The sequence below is a fragment of the Oncorhynchus keta genome, chromosome 11, assembly GCF_023373465.1.
Source record: "Oncorhynchus keta strain PuntledgeMale-10-30-2019 chromosome 11, Oket_V2, whole genome shotgun sequence".
In the NCBI taxonomy this organism is placed as follows: domain Eukaryota; kingdom Metazoa; phylum Chordata; class Actinopteri; order Salmoniformes; family Salmonidae; genus Oncorhynchus; species Oncorhynchus keta.
The window spans coordinates 11,766,426-11,776,827 of record NC_068431.1 but is presented as its reverse complement, the minus strand read 5'-3'; the positions used below and the strand labels follow the sequence as shown (position 1 = coordinate 11,776,827).

Below are 10,402 nucleotides of genomic sequence, written 5' to 3'. Positions count from 1 at the left end.
CATGACCCTATTAAATGTCTTGAACACCCTCTCATAGACTTGCCTCATGTTTACGACCACAAATAACCGTAGCGGCCCGGTTTATGAATATCGACCTCTGTGGCACATTCGCTACCGCTACGGGCCAGAAGGTTGAGGGTTTGCCGATCAGCCCAGATGAGAACTCTCCCTGGAGCCGGTTTCATTACACTACGATCAGCTAGGGATTCATCAGATGTATAGTTAAATAAAATATATTCAACAATTTCCAAGTTTCTCTGCACCACCCAACCAATGAAGCATACCGACTACGGACACTTGTAGGTTTACCCAGTATAGAAGGCTTGGTTGACATTTTCCGAATGTTAGACTTTTTGGTGTCGCTTTCCGTTCAATTGTCCGCTGCACAGTTTGGATTGATTTTATTTGTCATTTAAATACATATACACAAATAACTGACTAGGATTGCACAAAATTGGGGACATATTTCTATTGTGGTCCCTTAATGTTTAACATAAATATAATTTACATTAAGTTTTGCTCAAAGGGGCAAACCTCTGTGTATGATTGTCAATGATAATGCAACGTATTCCCTTAATTCCAGTCACAGGTCTTTTTGTTTGGCTACTGAACAAAAACAAATGTAATGCAACAATTTCAGAGAATGCGTTTTAACCCACAAGGATTTATTATAGACAAACACCCCCCTCGTGAAGAAGCTGGATGTGGAGGTCCTGGGCTGGTTTGGTTACACGTGGTCTGCGGTTGTGAGGCAACAGCTCTGGTAGACATTCCTACAGTTAGCATGCCAATTGCACGCTCCCTCAAATTGAGACATCTGTGACATTGTGTTGTGACCTTTCATTGTCCCCCAGCACAAGGTGCACCTGTGTAATGATCGTGCTGTTTAATCAGCTTGATATGCCACACCTGTTAGGTGGATGGATTATCTTGGCAAAGGAGAACTGCTCACTAACAGGTATGTAAACAATTTTGTGCACAAAGTTTGAGAGAAATAAGCTTTTTGTGCGTATGGAACATTTCTGGGATCTTCTATTTCAGCTCATGAAACATGGGACCAACACTTTACATGTTGCTTTATATTTGTGTTCAGCGTAGATAGACAAAAATATCTATGTAATGTGTCTATCAACCTCTAGATAAGTATAAGGGGAGAGATTAAGTACAATTCTTACAAGCTTGTTTGGGTGGTCGCTTATTTTTCAGACGTTTTGGGCTGCTGATGAATCATGATGTTCAGGCATATTCAAAGTGATACTGGACTAGCGAGTTACCAGAGTCTTTAGGGTGTCTATAGCTAGGTTTCCTTCCAATTGGCGACAGATATTCATGTGAATATTCATAAAAACAATATGCCATTTCAGAGTTTCCTTTAGAAAAATTTGGCGCTGGACAACATGACAGGGAAGATTTTAATATACTGGACAAATTACAAATTTAATGGACATCCATATGCATTGAGATCCAACACAGCTAGCACCATCAATAAACAAGGGATGTTTGCCAAATGAGACACATTTACATGTCCTTAAAAACAGCCTATAACAAATGACAAAAACCCTATTCCTTGTAGGGTTTCGATGTGTAGCATATGCAAAACTGTATAGCCTATTATTTGGGGGGATTCCTAAAACAATAATAGTAATAACAATAACAATAACCTCAAGAGTTCAGGTCTCAGAGATTTGAGCACTAAATGTATCAGGGCACTGCAAAGACCTACAGGCTTAGTTGACTACTGTATGATATTCATATTTTAATAAATATAAACAAAGAGAAGCTTAGGCCTAACCCCAGAGAGCTGAAGATATGCCGATGGCATGCTAAGTCACCGACATGCATTTCCTTAATGTCAGATGGCTACTGCATCTGCTATACAGATAGACATACAGAAGGAGGGTAATTAGTTAATTTCTCTGAATATTTTGTATAAAGATAAGCATTATATTAAAGGAGTAACTCTGGTAGGTCTGAAACTTCCTCACCTCAAGTTGAACTGTTATTTGGACCGCCAAGGCGCACTGCCTTTCATATCGTAGGCCTGGGTAGCTAAAGCTTCATAATAGCCACACCATACCTAAACTTTAAGGTAAATGTATATCTGTCCTTTTGTGAAAGTGGAGACAGATCTTTGAGCTAGCTAGCAATAATTAAAGAGACTTGAGAAACATATTTGTTTATTCAAAATGTAAAACGGTTGATTCTTTTATACAATAAGTAGTCTCTCACAACAATTTGCTAAATTCATGTGTTTTGGGAACACTATTCCATCAGCAATACAGATCTACAGTAACCATTTCCTTCTTATTGTATATGGACTATGGCCATGTTGTACATTCCAGGTAAACTGTACAGTAAGAATAAGTAGGGCAATGGGATAAAAAAAAAAGATATTTTAAAAAGTGCCCCTGCCAGCTATGAGCCCTGAAACAAGGTTATTCCTCTGTGGTATAGATAGATAATGCATGTCATTCTGATACAGTTCTGAAGAGAGTCTGACACACTTCCGCAGAGGGTCTGACACACTTCCGCAGAGGGTCTGACACACTTCCGCAGAGGGTCTGACACACTTCCGCAGAGGGTCTGACACACTTCCGCAGAGGGTCTGACACACTTCCGCAGAGGGTCTGACACAGTTCTGGGCCAGTAACCGAAAGGTAGCTAGATCGAATCTCTGAGCTGACAAGGTAAAAATCTGTCGTTCTGCCCCTGAACAAGTCAGTTAACCCATTGTTCCTAGTCCATCATTGTAAATAAGAATTTAACCTTTATTTAACTAGGCAAGTAAGTTAAGGTTAAATAACATTTTAAAAAAAGAGTCTGACACAGTTTTGTAGACAGTCTGGGGAAGGTGCATAATGGAAATGCACAAGACTGTATGGCAAGAAAAACTTATTGAAAGGTTAGAAAGGCATGACTGTAGTTATATTACAGACAGTTTTGGACAGAAATATCAAGGGACAAAAAAAAAAATGAACAGGAAATTGCTCACAATTTTCTCTAAATGAACGGGAACAGCCTTTTTTTCAAAATGTACAGGACAGTTGCTAAAAACAAAGCCACTGCTAGAAAGATTAGTAGTTTGTCAGTCAATTCTCGTCTGTTATATTTTGAGATCAGTTTCCTTCCCAAATGTATGGTTCCTGTCATGGCTTTGAACTCTTCATCAGTTTCCAGGACTGTTCTTGAGGACGTAGCTACATACAGGAGAAAATGTGTACATAATGACTCATTTATCCTAGATTAATAAGAGCGTTGCTGGGATGAGTTACAATACGTGCTGGAAATGCAAAGTGTTCTAGACTAGTGGACAAAGCCTAGCACCAACAGGGACACTAGGGGCAGTATGCCAAAGGGACGAGGCCATATGAATATTTGTGTGCTCACTTTCCAGCAATTTTTGTATTGTACTATAGTGTATTGGCTTTGTGTATTTTGTATGTGAACATCACAACATACATTTTCAAATGTAAATGGACAATAAAGTTATCATATCTTTGTTTGGTTGTAGGTTTGATTCCCAGGACCACCCATAAGTAAAAATGTATGCAAGTATGACTAAGTCGCTTTGGATAAAAACATTGCAAAATGGCATATATTATTATTATAGGTCTGCAAGCCCTAACCATTGGCACCCATTTTGTGACTGTTCTCCCTTCCCAAATGAGTAGTCTCTTACCCAGAGTGCCGATGGTCTCCTCGCTCTGCGACACCGACTGAGCCATCATACGACTGATGCTCATCAGGCTCTCTGTGATATCACCGGATGTCTGGACCAAACTCTCCTTAGTTGCTTTTCTGAGAGGGGACACACACTGCAATTAATTCCAATGCAATTCCAACTTTCTGTCCCTGTCAAAGGGGTATTTATCCACTTGCACGTTAATACATTTCTTGAAAAAGTGCAGAAGAAAGCTGTGAAGATTGAGGATTGCAGGAATAAGAAACTGGACATATAGAGGGTTAATAAAGCAGCTGTGAGTGAAGAGAAGAGCACCACACACCGTTGTCGCACAGTGGAGTCTCCACCATACAACAGCTCATCTTTCTCAAGGTTGTCAATGGACAGTTTACATGCCAGGTTTGCCTTCCTCCAAGCTGTCTGGTTACTGTAGAGGGAATATTTCGAAAATATTCAGTTCAGGAATTCCAAGAGGAATTGTGAGATCAATTACATTTTCAATAGGAATCTGGATTCCAATCTCATACCTCAGCATCTGTCTACGATTACTCTCGGTCTCACTCAAGATGGCTTGTTTTTCTGTTTCTCGGTCTTGTTCCTTGGCCATTTGCTCCATATTCTGTGAATTTAATGTATAGGTCAGAAGAGTTTTATCTAGCTGATCACAATGAATGCGATGTAAAGTAAGTTAAACTAATGCATTGAATTACATACCTGGATTCTCAGTCGTAGCTGATTGAATCTCTCTTTTACTTGGGAGTTGAAATCCATCAACACACTTTGTGGCCCCGGACATTCTCTAATGTCCTAAGCAAGATACATACTTTTTAAACTTTAACTGACCATTCAATATAATCCACATTTGTTTAATAGTTTATTGCATCGCTTTCTCTCAACAATTACAGTAGCTAGCTAGGCTAGATTAGTTTGCCAAATGTAAACTTACTTGTCCCCCAATCACAAATTGAAATGACACAAAATGAATAAAGAAAATAAAAAAACAGTTAATAAAATATAGCTACCTGAATGAGAGCTTTAATTTCGAGATCATATTTGATTATTTCTTGTCCACAAATTCGGACGTGGACATCCTGGGAAGAGGCCATTTCTGTTGTTGTACGGCAAACCATAAATCCAAAAAGTGCGTGCTATTTGAAGCGCGTTTTTAAATGAAAAGATTGAGTGTTCAATATAAATGGGAAATGCATTACATGCAATATTAACATAACTAATGAACACATCGTATTAAAAAATATATAGCATAAGAAGCTGTGCATAGTCTATGTATGAAAAGTACTTATTTGAATAATATTCTTTTTCTTGTGCATTTTGCTATTTGCCTCGTGGCTCCCACATGCTTTGTTGACTACAAACTTTCTTTACCCGACCGACCGTGGGACAGACTATCTTTGTTCCCACACTCGGGACTAATCCTGATAGAGATCAGTGTGGTGTTTTCTGTAATGACCTTAGTGATCACTGTTTTATAGCCTGTGTTCGTAATGGTTTCTCAGTGAAACGACATGTCCTGCTTTGTCATAGACACTTGTTAAAACACTTTAATTCCTTTGTGAACTGGCCTCTGTAAAATGGTATAGAATCAGCTTGATCCCCTCTGATCCCCTTCTTTTTTTGATATTTTCAGTGTTATTGTTAACAAACACACCCCATCAAGAAAATGAGAATGAAAAACAGGTTCAGCCCCTGGTTCGACCGTGATCTTGCAGAGTTACTCCACCTCAAGAATTGCATTTGGCGAAAGGCTCGGCACACACATACTCAGGCTGACTGGCTCTCGTTCAGGCAAATGAGAAATAAGTGCACTCAGGCTATCCGGAAGGCCAAAGTTAGTTACTTTAAGGACCTGTTCTCTCTCTGTGGGTCTAATCCCAAGAAGTTCTGGAAAACGGTTAGAGACCTGGAGAATAAACCCTCCTCCTCAGCTGCTCATGTCCCTTAATGTTGATGATGTGGTTGTTACTGACAAGGATCACATGGCTGAGCTCTTTAATCACCACTTCATTAAGTCAGGATTCCTATTTGACTCAACCATGCCTCCTTGCCCGTCCAACATTTCCTTATATGCCACCCCTTCTAATGTGACTATCCTCAATGCTCCTCCCTCTTTTCCCCCTGCCCCACTACAAAGTTTCTCCCTGCAGGCAGTCACCTAGTCCGAGGTGCTGAAGGAGCTCCTTAAACTTGACCCCAAAAAAACATCTGGGTCAGATGGTTTATATCCTTTCTTCTTTAAGGTTGCTGCCCGTATCATCACCAAGCCTCTCTCTGACCTTTTAACCTGTCTCTCCTTTCTGGGGAGGTTCCCATTGCTTGGAAGGCAGCCATGGTTCATCTTTATTTAAAGGGGGAGATCAAGCTGATCCTAACTGTTATAGGCCTATTTATATTTTGCCCTGTTTATCAAAAGTGTTGGAAAAACTTGTCAATAATCAATTGACTGGCTTTCTTGATGTCTATAGTATTCTCTCAGGTATGCAATCTGGTTTCTGCTCAGGTTATGGATGTGTCCCTGCCACCTTTAAGGTCCTCAATGATGTCACCATTGCCCTTGATTCTACGCAATGTGCTATTTTTATTGTCTTGGCCAAAACATTTGATATGGTAGACCATTCCGTTCTTGTGGGCCGGCTAAGGAGTATTGGTGTCTCTGAGGGGTCTTTGGCCTGGTTTGCTAACTACCTCTCGAAGAGTGCAGGGTATAAAGTCAGAAAATCTGCTGTCTCAGCCACTGCCTGTCACCAAGGGAGTACCCCCAAGGCTCAATCCTAGGCCCCACGCTCTTCTCAATTTACATCAACAACATAGCTCAGGCAGTAGGAAGCTGTCTCATCCATTTATATGCAGATGATACAGCCTTATACTCAGCTAGCCCTTCCCCAGATTGTGTGTTAAATGCTCCACAGCAAAGCTTTCTTAGTGGCCAACAAGCTTTCTCTACTTTTAATCTTGTTCTGAACACCTCCAAAACAAAGGTCATGTGGTTTGGTAAGAAGAATTCCCCTCTACTACCTCTGAGGGTTTAGAGCTTGAGGTGGTCACCTCATACAAGTACTTGGGAGCAGTGGCAGATTTAGGTATGGGCTACATGGGCAGCCGCCTGGGGTGGCATCTTGCCGGGGTCGGCACTGGACGCCCTAAGAAAAACATTTGGAATGGGGACATTTGCGGGATCAGTTTTCTATCACTCATTTGCACGTCACGTAAATTATATCATGTCACCGTGTGGGACTGTGGGTCAATTAACCTTGTCGGAGTGGGCGCCCTGATTCTAGTTTGTGAGCTAGGCAGGCTACTGCCTGGGAAGGTCTCCCACTCAGAAGTACGAGATGGGGAGGGGGGAGGGGGGGGGGGCGGGGGTAGGTTGACCTTAGGTCTCCCCACTGGAAGCCCGAGGTTGGGGGAGCGGGGAATCTATCAAATAGCGCACCTCTAACTTTGTACAATACTAATGCAATTAGTCAAATCAGTCACACTATGAAATACTAAACCAAATAAACCACAATTCATTCATAATACTGTGAATATATAGTTTCACAGACATGTTGCATTTTTTTTCTGGTTTGTGTGAAATCTTTAAGAATAATATAAAACCAGTCTTCACACCACCAAGGTGAATTGGTTTAGTCTTGACTCTTGGTTGACAGTGTTGGGGGATGGGTAATGTATTGATGCTCGAGTGCCAAATCAACACAAATGGATAAGAAAAGGTCTAAGCCATCAAGTGTCCAGTTTAGGAAAAGAGGAAAGAAGAGGAGCAGAAACTTGTGAAAGATAAAGCTATGCAGCTATGTCCTCTCTTTATGAATATAATATTATGCGGCAGGGTAGCCTAGTGGTTAGAGTGTTGGACTAGTAACCAACCGGAAGGTTGCAAGTTCAAACCCCCGAGCTGACAAGGTACAAATCTGTCGTTCTGCCCCTGAACAGGCAATTAACCCGCTGTTCCTAGGCCGTCATTGAAAATAAGAATTTGTTCTTAACTGACTTGCCTGGTTAAATAAAGGTAAAATAAAGAAATGCATTTAATGAAATAGACTAGTATAACACTTAGCCTATGTTGCTTTCTATGCTATTACACATACAGTGGGGAGAACAAGTATTTGATACACTGCCAATTTTGCAGGTTTTCCTACTTACAAAGCATGTAGGTACACTTCAACTGTGAGAGACTGAATCTAAAACAAAAATCCAGAAAATCACAATGTATGATTTTTAAGTAATTCATTTCCACAAGTAGGAAAACCTGCAAAATCGGCAGTGTATCAAATACTTGTTCTCCCCACTGAAGGGCGACAATATTCAGTTTTCTGTCCAACTAGCTTACATAACATTGGATATAATTTCACATGATAATGTGTGTAGCCAGCAGCAAAACGATTAAAACCTGACTAGCACATTATTGATTTGGTTAACTTTCACTGAGGTGACATCAGAAAGGTTTTCTGTGAAGGTATTGACTAGGTCCTGAGCTCAGTAAGGGGGCTAACTTAAAATACGTCTATATTATGCTTATATTTTTTACCTTTTGTGATATATTGAGTATTTTGGGGTGTCTAATGCCTAGAATTAGCCAATGAGGTTGTATGGTTAATTTGGTTCCTATCTGAAAGTTTGATAAATTGTGCATAATGACATGTATATTTAATTGTGCAACAAATGTATTTAGGGTGTCAGACTCATACTGTATTTCAATGCAAATTCAGGGGTACTTCTGAAATATTTTGGAGCACCCTCTGGCACTTGCCAGGATGAAGAGCCATCTACCTCCTCAGCCACATAGGCCTCTTCAGAAATGATCTCGGCACCTCAGAATGAGGAGCCATCCACCTCCTCAGCCACATAGGCCTCTTCAGAAATGATCTCGGCACCTCAGAATGAGGAGCCATCCACCTCCTCAGCCACATAGGCCTCTTCAGAAATGATCTCGGCACCTCAGAATGAGGAGCCATCCACCTCCTCAGCCACATAGGCCTCTTCAGAAATGATCTCGGCACCTCAGAATGAGGAGCCATCCACCTCCTCAGCCACATAGGCCTCTTCAGAAATGATCTGGGCACCTCAGAATGAGGAGCCATCCACCTCCTCAGCCACATAGGCCTCTTCAGAAATGATCTCGGCACCTCAGAATGAGGAGCCATCCACCTCCTCAGCCACACAGGTGTCTTCACAAATGTTGTCTGAGCCTGTGGATGAGGATTAAGATGAAGATGAGGGGGGGTTATGTGGGCATTCCTGCATAACATAAACAAAATAAATTATTTCCTCTCGCAAAGTTTTAACTTTCCATATTGTAGGTAACTATGATGATTTTATTATTACTGGTTATGTATGTGGGATGATCCACCACTATAAATGCGGTGAATAACGTGTTTAAACTAATGCCCATGTGCTCTCTGTTAGAAATGCCTGTAGCAGCATCACCACCAAATCCTGCTGCTGAGGATGAACCACTGTCTACAGACCCTGCTGACTGGCCTTCTGTTCTGACTGACAGAATTTGGACACAAGTAGTTTGCAGAGGACCAAGTGAGGTACCACCTAACTTTGGTTTCCCAAGAAATGAGAGTGATGGAAGTTGCCACCACCAGTATTTCAGGAAGACCTTGGTGAGTGGTAAAAAAAAATCTCTGGAATTGTGTTGGTGTATTATTTTAAAGAAACAAAAGCCTCTTCTGCTTCCAAGAAGAAAATTAATTTAGCAAACTCAGGTCTGACAGACTGAAAACATGCACGTTCTTTGCTGGCTTCACACGACAGCAGCCCAGAACACCAAAACTGCATGAAAACATGGAAAGAACTGGCAATGAGGATCAAAAAAAGGGAAACAATTGACAAGCATGAGATGGCACTTATGGAGGCTGAGAGGATAAGATGGAGAGAGGTGTTGACACGTCTGACTGCTATTGTGCAGTCTCTGGCCATTAGAAATCTGGCACTAAGGGGCCACAGAAATACAACTCTCCATCAAATGGAAATATCCTCAAAGAGGTTGAACTGATGGCACAATTTGATCCAGTTATGAAAGAGCACATTAACCGTGTCCAAAAAGGGACCTCAAGACACACCACCTTGGCCACCATATACAAAATGAGCTCATTGATTTGTTGAGCAGCAAAGTAATTTCAATAATGGTGACATCAAGCTGGCAAAATTATTCTCTATCATTCTAGATTGCACTTCAGATGTCAGCCACACGGAACAGTTGTCAGTTATGATTAGAAATGTCACTGAAGGAGGAGCCCCACATAAAGGAACATTTTATGTTTTTTTTTTTTTTGAGGCAGAGGAGTCCACGTGCCAACATTTGGCATCCCTGATTCTCAAAAGATTAGAGGAGCTAAAAATTAATTTTGAGGACTGCAGAGGACAGTCTTATGATAATGGGACCAACATGAGAGGCAAAAACAAAGGTGTCCAAGCCAGACTCCTGGAAATGAATCAGAGAGCTCCATATGTTCCATGTGGGTCTCACACGTTGAACCTGGATGTGGCTGATGCTGCTGAAAGTTCTGTCGATGCCACAGGTTACTTTGGCATCTTACACACATCACTTTGAAGGTGTGGACTGAGACAAGGTGGGAGAGGGAAGTTAAGTGTCGAGCCACTGAGGTGACAGGCAGCAGTGGTGACAGAGGCACTGAGGTGTCAGGCAGCAGTGGTGACAGAGGCACTGAGGTGTCAGGCAGCAGTGGTGAGAGA

At 41.4% G+C, this 10,402-nt stretch overlaps 1 protein-coding gene across 1 annotated transcript; it reads right to left on the bottom strand.

Annotated features, from left to right (window-relative positions):
• Nucleotides 1-2,160: 2,160 nt before the first annotated feature.
• On the bottom strand, nucleotides 2,161-4,853 carry LOC118374255 (vesicle transport protein SEC20-like). The gene is made up of 6 exons (XM_035760631.2): nucleotides 4,705-4,853; nucleotides 4,397-4,489; nucleotides 4,210-4,301; nucleotides 4,005-4,109; nucleotides 3,680-3,798; nucleotides 2,161-3,197 (listed from the first exon to the last, which is right to left on the bottom strand). The coding sequence occupies exons 1-6, from the start codon at nucleotides 4,810-4,812 to the stop codon at nucleotides 3,001-3,003; spliced, it is 714 nt and encodes a 237-aa protein (XP_035616524.1). The 5' UTR covers nucleotides 4,813-4,853; the 3' UTR covers nucleotides 2,161-3,000.
• Nucleotides 4,854-10,402: the final 5,549 nt, after the last annotated feature.

Excerpts from the sequence above, each read along its gene's own strand:
- LOC118374255 (XM_035760631.2), bottom strand. The coding sequence starts at position 4,812 with ATGGTTTGCCGTACAACAACAGAAATGGCCTCTTCCCAGGATGTCCAC. Across the intron at positions 4,490-4,704 it reads AAATTAAAGCTCTCATTCAG|GACATTAGAGAATGTCCGGG; the intron begins GTAGCTATATTT and ends TATCTTGCTTAG. Across the intron at positions 3,198-3,679 it reads GGAGACCATCGGCACTCTGG|CTACGTCCTCAAGAACAGTC; the intron begins GTAAGAGACTAC and ends TCCTGTATGTAG.